This window comes from Apaloderma vittatum, unplaced genomic scaffold (assembly GCF_000703405.1).
Source record: "Apaloderma vittatum isolate BGI_N311 unplaced genomic scaffold, ASM70340v1 scaffold2765, whole genome shotgun sequence".
NCBI lineage: Eukaryota > Metazoa > Chordata > Aves > Trogoniformes > Trogonidae > Apaloderma > Apaloderma vittatum.
This window is the reverse complement of record NW_009717466.1, coordinates 1-21,242: the sequence shown is the minus strand read 5'-3', so window position 1 is coordinate 21,242 and position 21,242 is coordinate 1. Positions and strand designations below refer to the sequence as shown.

General features: G+C 37.7%; 1 protein-coding gene across 1 annotated transcript in view; it reads right to left on the bottom strand.

The window, feature by feature from the left end:
• CMC1 (C-x(9)-C motif containing 1) overlaps nt 1–12,093 on the bottom strand; it is a 33,693-nt gene extending 21,600 nt beyond the window's left edge. Inside the window, exons 1-2 of the mRNA XM_009869895.1 lie at nt 12,042–12,093; nt 10,430–10,522 (exon numbers count right to left, since the gene is read on the bottom strand). Coding sequence (XP_009868197.1) covers nt 10,430–10,522; nt 12,042–12,093 — 145 coding nt within the window. The remainder of the gene's footprint in view (nt 1–10,429; nt 10,523–12,041) is intronic.
• Between the last annotated feature and the right edge of the window lie 9,149 nt (nt 12,094–21,242).

Genomic DNA, 21,242 nt, shown 5'->3' with positions numbered 1-21,242 from the left:
CTGAACCTAATGGTAGCTACTCAAAACATTCTGACTTCAACAGTTGAAAAATAACCTATTTTCTATGTGAAAGTAACCCCAGGGTAATATTCATAATTCATATACAATATAATATTTATACACATGCAACGGGAATATAGCATGACCTCTTAAAAGTATTAGATTTATTTACACAAAGTGCTAACTGTGTTACTATTGAATGTAGTATCTAAGAGGGGTTTTTAATCCAAAACTCTACTCTGCCCTGGTGAGACCCCACCTAGAGCACTGCATCCAGTTCTGGGCTCTCCAGTTCAAGAGGGACAGAGATTTACTTGAGAGTCCAATGGAGGGCTATGAGGATGATTAAGGGACTGGAACATCAGGAAACGCTGAGAGACCTGGGCCTTTTTAGTCTGGAGAGGAGAAGACTGAGAGGGGATCTAATTAATGTGCATAAATATATGAGGGCTGGACGTCAAGAAGGAAGGGACAACCTCTTTTCACTAGGGGCAACAGATGCAAGCTAGAGCACAGGAAGTTCCACCTCAACACGAGGAGAAACTTCTTTACTGTGAGGGTGACAGAGCACTGGAACAGACTCCCCAGGGAGGTTGTGGAGTCTCCTTCTCTGGAGACTTTCAAGATACACCTGGATGTGTTCCTGTGAGACCTGCCCTAAACTGTGTGGTCCTGCTCTGGCAGGGGGGTTGGACTCAATGATCTCCAGAGGTCCCTTCCAACCCCTAACATCCTGTGATTCTGTGAAAACTGCAAAGCAAATAGTTAATACATCATTAAGGACATGCAATTAAAATAACAGTTACCAGAAGTCACCTGTACTGTCATTAACAGGCCATTGCTATGTGCAATGATGCCACAGCAATACAATACTCTAATACCCTAATCTGTGACCCACAGTATCTCTCGGTTATTGCCAGCATCAATGAATGGATACAAAAAACCCTACGGAATTCAAACTATGCCCTCACTTGCTAGCAGTAGGAATGGCTGACACAGAAGGATTGAAAGGTCTCATCTGGGAAAGAACCAAGAATCAGCAAATGTTGTATCTAACATCTAGGAAAAGACACAAAGCTGGTATTAGTAAGAGGCTGCAAGAGTAACCACCTTAGGATCCCCCTTCTGCTGGGAGAACTTTACTACTGGCTGCTGCTCTCACTTCATGGTGAACCAAAGTGGTTCTCTACAGACTGATCTGAATACCACAAAATACCCAAGACCAGCAGCTACGGGCAAGTTTGAATTTCTCTATTTTCACAGCTTATGTCAAATCGACCTCACCAGAAGGACTCTGAGACACAGAACCAGCTACTCAAACTAACAATATAGAGTTCACAAGTGAAGAACTGGAAACAATTTAAGCACGTAAAAGGCAATTTTAGTGTCAAAGAGCTTAACACCAGACATAAAAAGAACAGATTCAACTCTTCAAAAGTCACAGAGTATACATTAATCCTAGCATCCTTCCTGAAAGAAACAAGTCCGAAGAAAGGATGTCAAAGAAAGAGAATTTTACACTTTTCTTATCACTGAGAAGGAATTTCCAGATACAGAAGCTGCTTGAAGAGAGAAGCAATGATCCAGATTTGTTGGAGAGTTCGTCAGGGAGTAGCGACATGACTAAGGGTAGAAACAATTGATGACCAAAGGATAAAACAACTGATGATCTCAGATCTTAATTTCAAGTCCAACATTTTCAACAATCCAATAAATGCTACAAAAGAACAAAGGCAACTGTTTTTCTCCTTTCTTTATACACAGTCAAAGTATTTCCACTCTGCAGGTGTGAAAGCACTATGAAACTAAGGTGCGGAAGAACAGTTTTCTTCCTAAAACTGGATCCATCAACTTAACACCACAATATAATAATTGTATCTCATCATAAAAGCTGCAAAACAAAAAATCCTATTGTTCAACCTTCGTCAGTTACCTTGGTCAGTATTCTTGTACTATGTATTACTATCACTTACTACAGTCATTCAAAAACATGCAGGTATCCTCTATTTAAACCAGCATTTGTTAACATCACATAATTGATCTATGCTATGTTAATACATTTATCCTGGAAATGGAAAACAACTTGAAATTCAGGATCTTAACTAGCAACCAGGAAAACCTCTACTTGAGAAAACCAAACTGAAAGACTGGACAAAATACAGGTAACCTCTTGAGGTAGCCACTTATGAGCTCTGAACTACCAATATCACTTTAATATCTATACATAAAAATCTCTACCAGGTAAGAGAATCAAAATTAAGACAGTGCTTGTACAATATGGCAACCTGGCTGAAATTGATATTCATTAGAGTACTCTTTGCTTGAATAGGAGCATTTGGACTCTGTGGTCTTTATCAGAGCCCCAGCTGGTAATGGTTGAAGGTTAATGCCTTACCCCATTCTGTTCAATTTTCTGTCCTAATTAGTCCTCCAAATCTATAGCTGTGAGCACCAAGTGTCTGTGCTCAAAAGAAACTAATTAATGCTAGCAAATTAGATCAAGTCCAAAGATTCAACAGCCAAACTCTTAAATGCTCCTTGTTAATAGGAAGTGTAGCTGTCAATAACTGCTGTTGGTGGCTATAATGAGGCCTCTTTCTTTCATTGAAAGTGATTTCATTTCTCTTTGTCCCTGCAAAAGCTGTTCCATTCCCTAATAATAAAAAAAACCCAAACCCATACAACTAAGTTGCAGTGGTAAAGCTAGCAGTCTGACCCATTTCTTGTCATCAGCTGGGATGAAATTACATGGAGGGGGAAGAAAAAAATCAAATAGGCTAAGTTCCCTGCCCGAACATTTTCTTGGAAGTCCTAACACTAGTTAGAATACTTACATTTCCATAACCAAGCAACACAACATACTTTCATATTTCTTCATATTTCTATAGCATCCTCTAAATTGGCTTTGGTTAGTTAATACTGCAGCTATTTTAAAAAAAAAAAGGCCATGGGCTCATTTTTTCAAACTGTAATTTACATATAGCTGTTCTCTTTGCGCAGTTTGTTGGAGCAAAGCTCAATATACCATAATCCCTCTAGAGATTGTATTAATTCACATAATTAAATGTGATGAGAGTGAATGTTCATTGCTAATATATAGAGCAGAATTATTTATTCAAAATAAAAGCTATTATGTACAAAGAATATAATATTAAACTCAGCATCTTACTCTTGAGAAATGCTAGCCAAGGAAAAACATGTAGTATTTTATTACTAGTGCTAAATACAATTGTACGCTCTCAAAACATCCAAAATAATTTAAATAACTGACAACTGCACAGCATATACAACAGTAATCTCCATAGCTTCATATAGGGTCATGGGGTCACACATAATATGACTATCATGTACTTTAATATTCAGATAATAAATATAGCAACAGGGCATAACACTTTTCTCCTCCTCTCCACCTGCAGTTTTGCCACTGGATTGAAACTATGTTCTCAAATTATACCAGCCACCTTCTGACAAAAATGAAGTTGCAGGTAATAAGGCAGCATTCTTTTTTCATTCTCTTAAGAGAAGACTATTTCAGCCATAAATCTATGATTCCCACTATGCAACCTCTCAGGCTTTTCCATCAAACTCTGAACAATATGTACATAAGCACGTGTAAGCAATTTCTGGTCACAGCAGTTCAATTAAAAAAAAAGTTACCCTAAGTTGCCATGTTATTGATTTTTATCAGTTACTTGATATTTTCACTTCGGTCAATTAGATCTGTATTCCCAGACACTTCTAAAATATGATTATTTAAAAAGATTCATAAGGACTATGTTTTCACAAAGAGGCAAAGCAGACAAACAAAGTTCAGTTACAAACGGTGATTTTAGTTTTAATTGGCTCCAAGAAAATAAGACTAACGAAAATTTTTGAATGTGAGCTATCATGTAATTTCCTGCTACTATCAGTCTCAGCATCTTCCAGTCTCAACTTCAGAACCACAACCACAGGTACCAACAGGTTAATCCTCGCCCAGCATTCGCCAAGGGTTTGCATCAATTAACAGAACTTGGCTCACAATACAAACGGAAGTGAGGAACATCACTGAGTAACATCAAGCTTAAATTTGCTAAGTATTTCACACTTTCCATTAACTGCGTTTCTCACTAGTGTATATACCAAGACCTTTTTTTTTTTTTTGAAGAAGGAGTATCTAAAGGTGTGCTTGGGCATTTAAATGTGCAGTATCGCATGTAGTTTAACCAGAAATTTCTTTGGCGTTATGGGTCTTGATGTGTCAGGTGCAAGGGTCATGGTCTAGAGCAGGTGGCCCCTACGGGGACAGAGATAATGTCAGTGACAGGACTGTTGAGTAACTGCACATTATCAAAACTCTGGTTGACACTGGTCATGCTCAACTGTAGAGAAGCCTGCAGTAGTGTTGCATCCCATCATTTTCACTAAGTATCAACACGAGCCCTGAGGAAGAGAGGGCTAGTGGGGAAACTGGAGGAGGAGGGTGGCTGCTTGGAAATGTCCTTTTCCAGCCATGCTTCCCAAACTGTTTTTTAAAGCCTTGCAAAGAATCAAGAGGTTTTTCAGCAATGTGAATCCCATTGCCTTAATTACATTGTTTCTGCAAACAGAATCAACCTAACAGTCTTCTCCAGGGAAGGTCCTCAACTCAGCACAAACAGAAGCAGCTCCCGTTTGTCTACCTCTCATTAAAAAAATACATAAAATAAAGGACAGAGCATCTTGTCATCTTGGCCAAATGGGTATCTCCCACAACAAGCTCCAGATTAGAAATGGCCACATTCTTATTTGCAAACTCAGAGGCAGGATCAGGTCTTCAATCAACCAAATTGTTTCCCTTACTTCACTGCCTTCCTAATGGCAGAACCAGGCTGATCTGAACTACCTACCCCTGTATTCACCCCGAAAAATATATATCTCGGTTTCCTACTTGAATCCTTGAGCCTTACAGATGAGTAACAATTACACAAGACATCCTCAAGGCACTCCTAGTGATTTCAAAAGGCCCAAGCACAGACCATGTATCAGTGTTAGACAACAAAATCTAGAAAGAACAAGTTCAGAACTAAAAGTTCTTTTCTCTGGACCAAGATTGCTTTTTCTCCTTAAAAAAAAAAAAAAAGAAGAAGAAAAAAAAGATTGTGAGGTTTTAGAAGGTGGGCAGAATTGTGTTATACAACAAACATACAAAACACATACAACAGATATAATACGACATTATGATCTTCTGATGGATCTCAACTTAATACAACTTCTTGAGAGTCCAAACCCATAACATGTCCAAGTCAGTCATCTGTTTCTTTTTTTTTATTTTCCAAGCTAAGTAAGCAAAAATCAAAGTGATATGAGTGCACAATCCTTAAAAGTTTACCTATTTCTCTCCTCAATAGCTCTTCTCTATGAAAACCCATCAAGTCTCAGAATCGGTAACTCTGGCCAGCAGAGTAAGTGCTCCCTTAAGAAATGGAACAAACATTTCTGGAGATATGGTCATGATCAAGCAAAGCTCTCACAGGTTTTCTCAGCGAACGTCCCTAGGCTCAGAGCAGAGCCATGGAAAGCACAGCACAGCTAGAGGAAACTACAGAAGCTTGGATAAGATGAAGATAACATTTCTGATGAAAACAACCTTTCTGATGAAAAATTGTAATTTCAGGTTCCTGAAATTTGCTATGATTTTGCTTTACAGAATTTTACTCAAATTTACATTTTGTAACTGGAAATTAAAGCCAAAAACTCAATCACTTTAAAGGAAAGTAGCTTGGTTAAGAAATTATTTCATAAAAGCAATAAACAAGGCAATGGCAAATAAACGTTTCTTTTAACCACTTCAGTTTGAAAGCATGTATTTTCTACGTTGAGGACCCACTGATATAGAAATACATGGATTTTTACTGTTTCAGATGATCTCATGCTGCAGTTTGTATAAACACGGTGAAAAGTTCCTGTATGACAACGTTGTCAGGGGTTTTTGTTTGCTTGTCTTTTGTGTGACACTTTTGATCCTCCTGTATCAAACGTTTACATAATGGCCATGGGAAACTGGCTAGTGTTTCGCAGAAAGTATGTTTACTTTCTTAATAAAATCACTAATATATCCATTTTCACTGAAAAAGTGCTCAAAAATCTTAGACACAGAGAAATTATTCTGCAGCCGAGATGTACAAAAATCTGAAGAAACATGCAGCGTGCACACAGCACACTATACTGCAACAATCTGAAAAAAAGTTCAAAGTAAATTTAAATAATCCAAGTAAAATGAAATATGACCAGATACAATACTTAATTGTTCTTAAAAATTATCAGATGGATACATTTTCACAGCAATTTCATCCCTAAACTCCTCAGGTATGCTAATAACCAAGCACAGCAACGGGTCACCCATTTAACCGTGCTAGGGTAGCACGCTTACCTTTTGAGTTAACAAAACCTTTATTTATTTTTTTATATATTTTTTAACCCTTGGAGTTTCTTCTCCCTGGCTGGCTCTTGAACACGTGCTAGCCAGGCTGTCACTACTTGCATTATTAGCTCTGCTAAGCACACAGCTCTAGGTGGTATAGCTGCAGGCTAAGGTAACGGCCTGGATACAGATGGACCCCTGCGCTCACGCAGAGCACTATTGAGTGTATGGGGCTCCCCGTAGGGACACATATGAACCTACCATGAGCAAGTACATTGTAAAGGCCCATGCTTGCAGAACAGCTTTATTTCCTGTATTACCAATGCATTTACTATGATTTCCTAAAGACAAAACGAAGCAAAAGGTGTATAAATAGGAGCTGTTCAAACAAAAATAGCAGAAAGCAAAGAAATTCTGCGCTGAGAGCAAGTTCAATGAGTAGCCATGCCGCTGAGTATTAACAGCACAACTTCGTGCACGTGTGTCCTCTCTGTAGCACACAAAACGAATTGCAGGAGTTTTGACTGCATAACTACACAGCTTACATTCATAGCTTGCAACTGTTTACAGCACAAGAAACATACCCCATTTACTCTGATTAACACCTACACCGTGTACAAACAAGACAAATTTATTCCAGGAATAATTTCACAATGGATTTAAGAGATGACAACTTCTCCTGTTCACAAAACCACTTAATCTTCATTTCCCACTTCGGTCTCTCCCCGACTCCCCTGCATTAAAAGTTGTACAACAAAATAGCTGAACTTATGCTAACAATTGTTCTATTTATTATTTTTTTTTCCAAATAGCAGTATCAGTGTGGGTTTTGCTTGTCCATTTGATCACAAAAACTGTATCAGTTTCCACCTCTAACTTCCACACAATTTGATCAAACCTAGTTTACAGGTGACAGAGGAATGAAGGGTAGACAAATGCATCCACAAACCTCATTTTCCTAAAGATAACACAACTGAACTCTAATCAGAAGGAAGAAAAAAATTATAGTTTTGTCTAACATCATAGAAAGAAAAAAAGAGATCACATTTTGCTTTAAAATTTATGGAAGCATAAACATAGGGGAGCTGTAAGGTAATGGTCCACAACTCACAGCTCACGAATCAACAGCAATGATTGTTGCCACAGAAAATTAGGATGCTGAAACCAAAGTCCTCACACAAAAAAAAGGTTCAGAGGAGAAAAAAAAAAACACATCCCCCCTCTTTGGTCTACCCCTGAAAAAAAATATACAAGTAGCATGCTCTCAAAATATTTTTAACTCGAATTGTTTTTAAAAGACCCACATTACTTTAATCGCTTTCCCTCTTCTTTTTCTTCCCCAAGAGGCATACAGTTCCAAGCAGAAATAATCCAGCTACCATTCAAATGAAAACAAGGTGCCTTAATTCTTTCTGGCAGCACTGGAAGTTACCTGTCATGTGATGCTACTCTCCTTTCGCAGGTATTCCCAACTCCTTTTCCCCTCACTCATCTCAAAATTTTTATAATGATATTATTTTACGTGTTTTGGAGAACCCCTAAAGGCAGCTGCTCAAAAACAGGCTAGTCCACTTTAACTAGACTTGTGTCTAAACGTAGTCATAAATCTAGACACTTCCTTTGAAGTTTCTTAGGTAACAGTGAAACATAAAAAAACCCATGTATCACTGGGGAAACAATTGTTCCTCCTGCCATGGTAAAAGCAGCTGAAATAATACACACCAAACTAAAATGCACTCCTTTGCCAGCAAATACTGTTGGAAGATGCACAGAAGACACTGCTGAAGATGGGAAGAAACAAGTATCAGGACCAGTTACACGGTGTGGGAGTTGGATGAAAGTACAGATGTTGCTCAATTCTCTCTGCTTACAGTATTTGCATTTTAATACTGAAATAAGCTTTTTTTTTCCTCTTTCATGAACCACTAAAGGAGGGATGTACCAAAGACATATTCTCAGTGGGAAATGGCTCCTTTAATAAAAACCAATGTTTTAAAGAAAAACTGCAAGTGTAACCACTGATGGCACAGCTGCTTTGACTCGAATTAAAAAGTGATCCCAGGGAAAGGTTTCAGCAAGAGCCGCGTATGGAACTCCTTCAGTGCATCACTCACAGGTGGGCTACTGCAGCAGAGGAGTCGGGGCCAGGATTGCGCAAAGTGCTACAGGGTGACAGTAATGTCAAAGAGTAGCATCTTTACCAGACTTTGTAACAAGATAGGGAGGGACTATGAGAATCTCTTGCACCACACAGAGCTTCACTGGTTCTCCTGCGGCGAAGTGCTTAGAAGAGTTGTCAAATTTGACACATTTTTATTTTTACAAAAAGACAGGTGTTCCAAGTTTGCTGACCTTTTTGGTGATGACAGGTGGCTGTGAGTAGTTTGCTACCTAGAGGGTACTTCCAAAAAATAAACACACTTAATGTGTCCCTTCAAGGTGAAGGTGACGTTTAGCAACGAGTGAGAAAGTGCTTTGCAGAAGAAACTCGTGCTAGGGAGACAGCATTTTGAAAACAGATCTTTAGATACGTTCCTCTCATAAAGTGATTTCTGTTTTGGTTTGGTTTTGTTGTTGAACAAAATGCGTGTCACCTCTAAAGCTTCTCCTATTTGTACACTTCAGAAGCATAAAAATGGGATTTTCTAACCTATTAAAAAATTTTTCAAATGAGAGTTTCAGAGGTTTTTGAAGCTATCTGTTGAGAATATAAACACACAACATGTCCTGATCAGTTGGCATCAGGGAAGATGGTCATTTAATAGCCCAATTTCCAGCAAAAGCTTTGCATAATTGGTAGATGGGACTGGAAAATGAGCGTAAGGATTTTAGTATGTGCAAGCAGTGATGCACTCCTTCCATTGGAATGTACACATCTTTGAGAGGTATCTTGTTCAGCTATGACACCCAATGAAACCAAGCACTGAAATAAACTGAACTTAGAACCAGACCTTTGAATTGCTGTAGCAGGAAGTGTTAAACAAAGATTTTAAAAAATAATGAGGCATATTCAATCATATACTGTCCATAAAAAGTTATTAAAAGTAATATTTTTAGAGTAAAATGGTTCTTGCACTATTGATAATCAAAATAAAAATTATTTTAAAGTACTGTTTATTTCATCTTTATCTCATCCTTTTTTGATTTCTACTTTTGTGTTTACGAGGTATGCAACATACTAGCACAGTGGTACATGTATATAATTTATAAATAAATATACATATATCAGGACTGTGCACTCAGAGTTTTTTATTGATGGAGTCAACAATAAAAAAAGTTTCTAGAGCACAGATCTAGATGAAAAGAGGCAAGTGTCCTCTACTGCAAGCATGTCATTTGTACTGAAAACTTATGTGGCCTTCATTCTTATATCCCTCACAGAGCAACATGCTCAATTAACCTGTGCATAAGTAGCTCTATCTTTCTATTACTCAAAAAGTTTTTCTTTCAGGAATACATGAACAGTTGAGTGTAAGAAGTGGTGGTGAGACCCAACTTTAAAGAGTTACTGTCTAGTAGTCCTCAAAAGAAAATGAAAACATGCAAAAGTGGACTGCATCATCCTACTCTAATGTCTGTCTAATAACACGTGTATGCTTATGTGCATGTATCACTAAAACACTGGGGCACAGAAAGGATGCAGTCAGTTGGGAATATTTAAATAAATTTATCACAATGAGTGAGGCCCTAACTGAAGGCTCACATGAGGCAATTCCATTTAAATAAGTATCAAATATTACACAGAGGAATATAGTAACTCTTAGATTGCTGTGTCATCACACAGTCTACACCGAGATGTGAGAAGTTTTATATTAATCATATTAAATTCCACAGCCTTCAACAAGTCAATCTGGAAAATGGTCTACAGCACCAAGCACCCAACGCCCACAAGACAGATTTATACGCTTTACTACTGGTTTCACAGTGAGTAGGTAAGATGCAGATCATACATATTAATTCTCTGACTACTTGACTTTAAAAACAAGGATTATATTCAGGGCAGAAAACTGAACACATCTGATCTCCCAATGAATATTTGACTCTTACCTTGCACTTTATCTGAACACCGCTCCTTGGCTCGCTCCCGCATTATTTGTGGAATCAAAACGTCTTTTTCCACATGTCTCAGGTGAGAATTTTCTGCAAGAGTGAAAAGAACCCCAAAAAACAGGAAAGAGAGGTTACTTTTTTCATCTATACATCAGAGAAAGCCAATCTACAGAAATAATGTTTATATAAGGTACAGTAGTATCCTAAAACTGTTACAAGCTAGCAGCATAAAATGCCATGGAGGGACCAGACAGATCAAAAGGCAGGAAATTCTAAGATTTAAAATTACTCAGATACAAATATGAGCATGATCCCGAATATTTCTGTTCTGCTCAACATGCACCATGAACCACAATTAATGAAGAAAATTCTGGCAGTACACTCTAATCTTTGCCTTACTACATAGAAGGTCTGCACACAAACTACATAAAGGTTGAAAATTATTTTTTATTTTAGGACACTAGAATTAGTACGTTATCTCTACAAGCTGGCTTTTTAACTCCCTGCATAAAGCTAAGAAATATAGCACATATTATAGCACAACTCGAAATTTGTATTGTTACATTGAGAAATTCAACTTAACAAGAACAAATGCTGCTGAGTTCTGCATTTAAAAGTACCTTGCAGTTTGCTTTCCGTTGTATCAAAAGAGAACTCACTGCTCAAAGTACACCGAGTGATTTTGAATAAACACAGACCATTCAGAAAAAAAATACTGCATTTCTCGATCCACTTTCTTCAAAAGAAAGGGATGACCTTTTATCAAGTCCAGCTTTTTGTTTCTTAGCTCTTTAAAGTCTATTTGCTCAGAACATTGTAGAGTCCAACAAAGTTATACCAAATACCTGCTTTTCTTACTCAAATATGCTATTTATTCATCCTTTGATGTCGATACTACATTTCAGAATAGCATCATCTGCCATGCTCACATTATAAAAACTCTACTGTCAGACACACTATTATTTTGAGTGAGAAGTATTTCATTCAGAAACAGCTTATAAAAATGAGATTAAATGAAAGAAATTAAAAGTGCTACTTATTGAAACTAAGGCAAGAAGTAGAAAATTACCTACTGCTTTCAAACACTACCTGTTTTTCAGATGATCTGCAGTTACTTCTAGATCAACAATAGAAACTAACATTTCTCTAGTCTTTTCTAACTCTACGTTTTAAAGTTTACTAATGCTATGAGGTTACACAGTACCAAATCTGTGATATTACTTGGGGAATCAGATAATGAGCAATATACAGAATCTGAACTAAAGACTTACGTTTCTCCTCAAAAATTTCTTGGAATTTCCACAGCAAAAGAAAGAAAATCAAGTGTCTTCTGTAAATATAACAAAAATGCCAAAAACAAATAGCTCACAACTTATATTTGCTTCTGTGCTTGGATCTTTGTGACTGAAATAATTGCAATTAAATATCCTCCATTTTAACTTTATGCAGAATATCAGTACAACTACCGTACCGAGCATTTATTATGTTAGAAACAACATAAAGTTGTCATAAAATTTTACACGTGTTTTTTTTAGAAAAGGGGCCAAATCAGTTTAACTGAATGACATGTCAGGAAACAGCATCACCAAGCTACGCGCCTCAGCTCTACTCTGAACAACCTCAAAGCAAGCTGGCACTACTGCACTCCTGCCTCGCCCCATCCCGATTATCCTGTTTCCCCTCTGCCCACATAGATATGCTCTGCCGCCTTGTGCTGAACTGAACAGGGAAGTTAATCTGATTTAAAGGTAAATAAATTTCTTGTCAGGCAATTTTTCAGCCAGACAAATTCTCCAATCCAACGCACTATCTAATGGCATAAAAGGACCAGGAAAGGGAACTGTGTGAGACACGGAACAAGCAGAGGCAAGACTTCAACTGACATGAGCACCACTGGCTCAAACTATAACTGAACTTTTGGTTGGTGCTTCTCCCTTCTTTTATTTTTATTTTTTTGATCTGTTCAATCAGTTATACTGGTGCTTTGAGTAGGCAGAAACTAAGCTGATCTATGAGTGTGGATAGAGGGAAGCGAGTTTCTTGCTGCCACCAAAAGGGAAGTTCTGACAGTTCCCCACTGCCCGCACCCAACCCTGTCACATTAGCACTATTTAACCACACAGTGAGCAACCAGCTCAACACAGAGAAAAATAAGTACATGCAAACAAGCACTTCTCAGCTGGTTTACACTTTGAAGTAACTAGATCTAATTATCAATGTTCTAATAATAATTTCATTTCACTTCTATACATCGGGATCTACCCCAGCACACATACAAATGTAGGGGATAGCACAGAAGAGAGTCTGGGCTGGGCTTGCACCCTGGCTGAGGCAGTGAGAAGCAACCAGTTCCCAGAAGTGCAAGGATAAGTCACCCACTATTGACAAAGAGAAGAGGACAGGAAGGCAACTGAAGGCTAGAAAGGAAACAGGACTAAGGCATCCTCCAAAGAAAGAGAAAGAAAGAAAGAAAAAAAAAGGTGTGTCTGTTAGCCCAGAACAGTCAAAAAAGATTCTCAAGTTTTATCTGATCTTAAGCACCCAATTTTCTGTTTGATTATTCAAAATGAAAGGGGCATAAGACTGAGAGCAAGAAGTAGGAGTACTGGTGTTAACACCAGCTCAACTAGAATCACACAGAGCTGTGCTCAAGGCAAACTCCCTCTTTTTAACCCCATGTTGACAAACCAGCAGAGGCTGCAAATGCAGGAAGGAGAAGGCACTTCAGGACACAGGGCAGTGTCCAGTATGAAGAATCAGAAGCCAGCTACAACAATAATTCAAATGTAATTATTCAACTGTATAAAGGAAACAGCAGCAAACACCACTTACAATCTCATTAGAGTTTTTAAAATAATGTTTGTTGGTAACTATCATTTTTTAAGTCATGAAAAGCACAAGCAATTCAAATTATTTTACAACATCCAGTAGTTTCAGGCATCTGGGTGCAACCATCTCTCCAAAGAGCTCAAATACAGATGCTCAGTTGGGGCAATACTGTATTTACGCATGAGTTTCAGTTGTAATGTCTTAAGTATTTTAATGTTCCTCCTTGATTTCTAACTATCCATTGCACTACAACCACAGTGATTTTCCTTCAAGAATCTTAAAACTCTTTACTGAAGTTGGTATCTCTAGCATTTATTAACAATATCAGATACCACTTAGAAAAATGTTTACATGCAGAGTAACTGCATTTCTGATACCAATGTATAAGCTTGCAAGCAGATCATGATCAATCCAACCTAATCAGCTCTGCAGTAACATATATGGCAAGAACATTCAAAGAAACCACACCTCAGAAGCAAGACTTCATCAAAAAACATGAGGCAGCTGTGTTGTGAAACCATCAATTTCTCTTGTCTTCAACTATATTACAATTTCTAGAAAAAGTACTTTTCCTCCCTTTTGAAAGTTCACTATTCTGCTCTAAGAAAAGTAATTTTTTTTGCAGTACCACATGCTGCAGACTAGACCCTATATTATTTGCATTACAACATACCTACTACTGTTTCATCTTCAAAACATCAATAAAATTATCCCCAGACACACAAGATATATGTTTTCCTACAATTTGCCTTCTGCATTTGAACGCTGATAGCCCTGGTTTCCATTCACATCCTCCACAAGCTTTGCCTGGTCTTCTGGGCAGGCTGTTTGAGATGACCATGGCTTTTGGCCACAAAGAGAACCAACAAGAATACACTACCTCTTAGCTTCCAGGGGGCCAGACAAATGTTAGCAGCAGCTTTTCCTTCTTGCACTGCCAGCCAAAACTTGGGTGTGTTTGTTAGAGTAACTTAATACTCTGCTTATCTTACATTCTCTTAAAATTTCCTAGTACCATCAAACATTACAAGGTATGGATATGTGAACACAAGCTAACTGAGCAAAGGTTACAAAAAGCAAACTAAATATAATTCATAATAACTAAGTATTTTGTAAAAATATACACAGAAGTTAAAGCAGAATTAAAATCAAATGCAGGCTTGCAGGTATTACAGCATCTAAGTCACTAGCTCCTTGAAAATGTGAATAAAGCTACAGTCAAGGAATCTGTATGGTGCAACTACTGAACTACTTCCTAAAGACAGAGATATCAGCACATTCCAGAATGCTGCTGCTCCTCCTGGGCATGAGGAACAAGGAACAGAGGATAAAGAACTGGTATAAAGGTTGGAAGCTTGCAGTTGCCACGGGAAAAAACTACAGAAAAGGGATTACTCCTATGAAAGAAAAATTGTTTTCCGTATCACTTCATCCCACTGTGAAGAATTAAAGGAAGGAGAGATTGATCACTAAACTGTGAGATATTCCTATTCAGTAAAACACTAAGAACACAAATTAAGATTTTTTTTTTAAAACTAATAAAATCTGTGGGTTTTCATAAATTGCAATGCTTGAAATTGTTCTCTGATTGCATACAATACATGGGGTACAACACTGCAAAACCCTCAGCTGCAAAAGCTATTTATTGCCATGGAAGGCCAAGCAGCATAGCCAGTCAGTTTAATGTTATTCATTATTTTTGTAAAAATGACGTCCCCCCCAAAAAATCAGGAAATAAATGCATCAGTAAGAAGGAGAGCATCACAATCACTCTAACAGCAGAGAAAACACATCAAATTCACTCTGTATGGAACCAGTAAACCCGTGCTGTAGGCAGCAGGCCTTTAAGAGGACAAGAGGAGAATGAAACACAAAGCTGCTGTACAATCCTGTTAATAAAATGGACTGTAGCAGCTTGCCATATTAGTTAGAAGACTATTACAAAAAGGGGTACCAAGAAAAAGCTTTCCTAGAAGAACAGCCTGAGAAAAGATGTTTCATCTCCCCTCGTCATGCAATACAGCTGGGACCTGACTTATTCACCCTCTTGTCACTGTGCCCTGCTGGTAGTTTTCATCTCTCACATGACTTAAGGCACCAGAGACACAGATTACTCAGAAAAGTTGAAAGTTTGTCTACCCAGATCTTTACAGAAGCCTCACACCCTCTGCATCCAAGAGGAAGCAAGTCAAGTGATTCCAGTAAGAGTTTCTGAAATATGCATTTCTCATTATACAATCTGTAATTTGGATTTTCTTAGTTCAGTTTATCTGAGCCCATTTTAGAAAAATAGCTCAACATAGCACTTTACATGTCATACTCATTTTAGTAAGAATCACAGTATATACAAAAAACAGATTACGGTTTTTACATTTCCATTAGCAACTGTTATATCTCTTGTTTTTCTTGAAGTCCCAGTTACACCAACTTTTAGATATTAGTTATTTACTAGCAAAAATTATGTAGAAAGTGCAGTCAAGGTTCAAGAATTCAAATTGAAAAAATATATCACTCTTCAAAACACAGACATTATAAAACAATCACTTTAATTACTTCAGGGCCTTGGTTCAGAAAGGTGAAGCCATAAAAGCAACTTTTTTTAATACACCTTAATATTTTTTTCCTATCAAGATTAGCAGTTGTCAGTGAACACACTTCTAAGATGTCTTCTTTTATAAGATAAGAAGTAGAACTTTTGAAAAGTATTAATGAGAACTTCAGCAGCAGAAATAATAGTTATTACAGAGAAAGGGAAGAAAACCAAGAAGTCACATGCAGAATTCCCACTCTTTAACTTACACCACATTTAAAGAAAATCTCCACTCTAAAGAAAGTGCAACAGTTCTTTTTCTGGAAGGGAAGGTCTTGCCTTCATCTGTGATAAGCCTACTAAACTTGAGTTTATCGACCATTCTCTCATTTTTTCCCTATGCAGACCCAAAGTATAAATAACACTTAAGATGGGCTGAATAACAAGTTTATAGCTAAGTTACATTAGGTGCCTTAATTTGGGGGATTCAGTAATTTTTTCTATCACCTGGTAAAAAATATTTCTGTGCTGTAAATACTCCATTTCATTCCAAAGTTTTGTTTTAAAATTCTTGCCTCTGAACTAATTATAAAACCACACTGAAAAAGTACACTTCTATTAATAATGGACGTAGCAGCACAGTGTTAACCTCACGCTAACTGGCAAACATTCCTTTCATCAATCAAGAGTACTGGCTCTAGAAGTTAATTTTTTTCCAAAAACTATATCAGATTTATTTTACTGTTCTTGTAACAGTATCTTGAATAGGCAAAGACAATTATAGCCTACCACTGCTCCTGGAAAAGAACACATTAAACTCAGACTTTTCATCTCCCTTATTCTGCCTAGCATATCCACTTCAAACTTAGTGATCTTATGTTAATTCATGCAAAGTCATTTGTGCAAAAACAGTTATCAAAAAAGTCTGTATCATTGAAAACGCTATCAACTACTTAAAATCTCTATTTGAAAACACTAAGTCACACATCAGAACAAATTAATTTAGAGATAGACCTATTAAAGTCACGGGAGGAAAAAATACACGTCTCTAAAATCTAAGGTTTTTTCCTACAATTGTGATTTTATCTATCAGTGTAATTAATACTTTAAGTACCCAATCCTGTAGCCTATGAAGGGGCTCCTGTGCCCTCAGTGCTAAGAAGTTCATAAGGCCAAAGTGGCATATAGTTTCAGCTTTGTAACCACAGTCCCACCAGTCAAAAACATTTGACTCATGACGGACCAGGACCAAACACCTTTACGGATACGTGAAACGCTACCAACTTTGGTAATTTCATTCACACATAGATGTTTGCATACAAAGGAGAGTTTTACATACTTTGCTCTCTACTAAGGTTTTAAAGTATAGAAGGGCAACATGAAGTGACAGAAGCGTTATAATCTAAGTGAAACAATATACATGATATCCTGAATCCCTGATTTAAAAGCAGAAGTACGCTGATGAGTGCAGCTTATCTATGCAGCAACCATTGTTACTTCTTTAAACGCATATGAAAAAACTTCTTTGTATTTAAAAAGTTATATAGATTTTGAGATCTTTCTATCTAATACTGACATCATTTTAAATTAAGATGGAGTACAGGGATGACAACACCAGGGAAAATTTCCAAAGCTTTAACTTCTCACCATTCTATCATCACCTCAAAGTCAATTTTCACCTTTTTCACTGGCTGAATTTGTTATCTTACATTTTGCTTTGGGGCTCATGTTCTTGCAATATGGCAGTACTGGATTACGAGAATACTGACAAGCCTGCCTACTAAAAAAGAACAAAAGCTATGTTAAGCAAGTCTGTAGTACCTAGAAAGAAAAGGAAAACCGGACCCAACAAAGTACACATTTGTTAATTACCTGCAGATTGCGAATGGTGATACATCTAGTGAGTAGTAAGTAAAGCCAAGCCTGAAGTTGCTTGTGAAGATTTTTGACACAAGGGGATTTTTTTACATTCTTGGTCAAATAGCAAAGCCAGTTACAGGGCCCAAAAATTAATTACGGAGCAGGGCTTAATACGTACTACTGAAAATAGCACAGGTTCATTAACATCTGGCCTGAACTACTGTTCAAGTATGAATGACCTGTCAGTTAAAAAATAAGGGTGCAAGCTACCTGTAATGGGGACACCCTGCCCCAAATCCCTTCTGCCAACTGTAGATGAAGATTCCAGAAAAATGCACAAAACACAAAGTAACAGCGAGGGTCGTGGACTGGCTGAGGACTAGAATAGCACAGCCAGCCTTAATTCCACTACTGTAAAGCTTCTGAATGCTTCACTTAGTCACTGATGTAAAATCCTCAACGTAACTTTCCGTTGCTTAAACAAAAATACCATGTAGCAATATTTCAGCAATGAAATACATATTTTGTTTTCTTCTGAGACAGTAAAAACATGATAATAGAACAGATACCTACACAGGTAGATTCCTACACTGTGGGTCCACACTTCTGAAGCGAAACCCAAACTTTTGAAACCAGTCCCAAATGCACAATCCCTATTTCTTCTATGCCCTTTCTATCTAATAGTGGATGTTGTCCACTTGGAGTAAGAAATCACAAGCTATCCAAAACATATAAACGGAACAGACCAAGTAGAGCTGAGCAGTGATCTCAAGAACTGTGTAATATTTTGCATTAGAAACAAAGAGATGAGTACTAAGTAAAACCTACATAGAAAGAGCAAAGTACTCAGCACCTGGATGAAGAAGCAAGGCAAGAAAACCTACCAACCAATGAAGCCCTGCAATTATTAAGAAAGGAGACATTAACCACCTCAAATTTCCCACCACGCACAATAATGGACAGAACTGTGTGATAAGGCATAAAGAAAAACAACGTAATTCACAAATAGAAGTTTCATTTAAAAAAATCTGTCCGAACTCACGGAGAGCTTGAATATTTAGCTCTATAGTCACTCCTTTCAAGATAAAACTTACATCTTTCATTCCAAATAATGAACAACAAACACAAAATAAAAGAAATGCTTTTGAATAACAGGACCAAATATCCTTCTTCCTGCTTTTTTTTAATAACTGGAACCAAAGACTAAGAGACTACAGAAAATACTGCCCACCTTTGACTTCTGTACTTAACGTATTTAATGAACAGTCAGTACATAAAATACTAACTAACAGTATATAAAATAAACTAACACAACAGATACAATAAAAACCCATGACTGTTTTCAGAAGTTGCCACAGCGTGAGGTGTTCTGACATGAAGATAAAGCTGAAAGCCTTTTGGTTACACTAATACAAGGACTGCAGATGTTATTCTCAATTTGAAATTCTCAAAGAGTCCTTTCAAACCATTCAGTATTATAAAACTCATTGGAGTGTCATAACACATCTTTCATTTTTTTATTCTTTTCCCAGAACAATTCTTTAAAAATGTGGTGTCAAACAACCTCAGGAAATCACGATTATCTCCTTCTTTCATGTTTTCCCACTGCAGGTCAAAGACATTAGGAATATAAAAAAAGTCATTCTCATTTGCTACATTTTTAATCAGAAGTATTATCTAAAAGAAATTTAAGTAAAAATTGAAACTGTTCTTCCTTTTACTTATACATTTTTGCCCTTTAAATTCAACATTGCTTTATCTTCCATTACTTTTTCTATTTTTTGAAGTTATAATTTCATTCCCTTCAGTGCATTCTTCTAGCTCTGTCTCACTGCCCATGACACTGAAACAAGTCACAATCATTCTGCAAGCCCAATTCTCTTTCCACTAAAATACTGCTTCTGTATCTAACAATCTGCATCTCCACAAGACAATAAGAAACAGAACTTTCAGGTGGCTTACGAAAATTATGAAATCAGTCTTTAACCCCCTGTATAAGACTCCAAAAAATGTCCAGGATATGTACCAAAACCTGTATTGTGTATCCAAGCTACTGTCAATAATGCTAGACTTCTCTTTACACATCTGTGAATCTTCAACTAGGGATCCAGACATCACCATCTGAAAATGACAGTTATAACCAAACCCACATTAAAAATAAAATGAGCTTTCTAATAACCCATGACCTCTACTTCCAAAAATGACACCCTACAGAATTTTGGAAGTCCTCCATACAAAAATGAACTTCAATACTGGGCTACAGCACATTCGTTTTAAAGAAGCACAAAACAAAATACTGTAACATAAATTTTTGCCAAGGAATTTATCTACCAGTTTATTTACTTGATGCAATCACCTAATGACACAGCCACAGCTCCTTCCCAAACTGCAGCTGTCAGAATGCTTCTCCCATACAAATCATCACGTAATTCACAGGTTCTGCATTCAGGGCATCAGAAGACTCCTTGATATTTACTCCCTACTGCCTGAAAAAGTCATGAGAATATTTGTGTCTTTTGGGAACAAAAAACAATTATTAAACTGTGATCCTGCTTTTTCTCATATGTGAGCCAAGAAGCAGTTAACAATGATGACATTAAAAACTACCACACTGGGGTATGGTAGCCAAGTTAACACCTCACTAGTATGAACAGGGCAGCTGACACCTCTTGCAGTTATTGCTTCAGTTTCTCTACGCACTCACTTAGGCATCTCCACATTTAGTCCCCATTCTGAGGTTTTCAAACAGAGCCCTAACAGCCAGGGACTGATGGGGAGGAGGGGCTGTGTGTATGTGTAAACAGAAGATACTGGATAACGAGCTAGCAGATTTAGAGAGGTGTCAGTAAGCAATGCCACTGCTCAGCAGATGAATCTCAGTATCGCTGTCACATAGCATGTACCCAAAATACACCCTCAGTAGTCCTACCACAGCAAACATACAACATGGAAGGATGTATAATGTCATTATAGATACAAATACAAAAGCAGAACGCTGATGAAGTTCGATGTTTGGAGCCATTCTTTCTGCTATTACACTGAACGCACAATTGCTTGAATTACGCTAGTGTGGTAACAAGTCTTTTCCAAAGGACAACTAGGAAGCAAAATTGTGCTGTAGATGAACAACCACAGCAAGAAATGCAGCAATAAGATTTATAACTTTTTCTTTTTAAGTTAAAAACAGATTGATGCTTAGGTGATACAATCAGCAAAAGCAGAAGTTGATTACTATACAAATGTGTTGTTTGCAGGGCCTGGAGAGCCAGGCCCATGGAATGTGTCCATCAAAAACTGAGAGCCTGGCCTCAGCCAGCATCCTTCAGGTTCCGAAGTGGCGGCCACAGGCCGCCCGGATGGAGGGTCGTCGTCACGGCCACTGCAGCTCACCACCAACTTCAGGTGTCCCAATGATACCGTAACACCAACACTCCACATCAGCTGAAGCAAACTAGCACCTCACTGGGACCCTCCTGCCAGGGGACTGGCCTCTGAACGCCAGCGCTCCCAAGCCAAAGCCCCAGGAACACGGTGGAGGAGTGAATGTCCCTATCGCGAGTTTAAGGACACGGGCTTAAATCCACTTGTGTG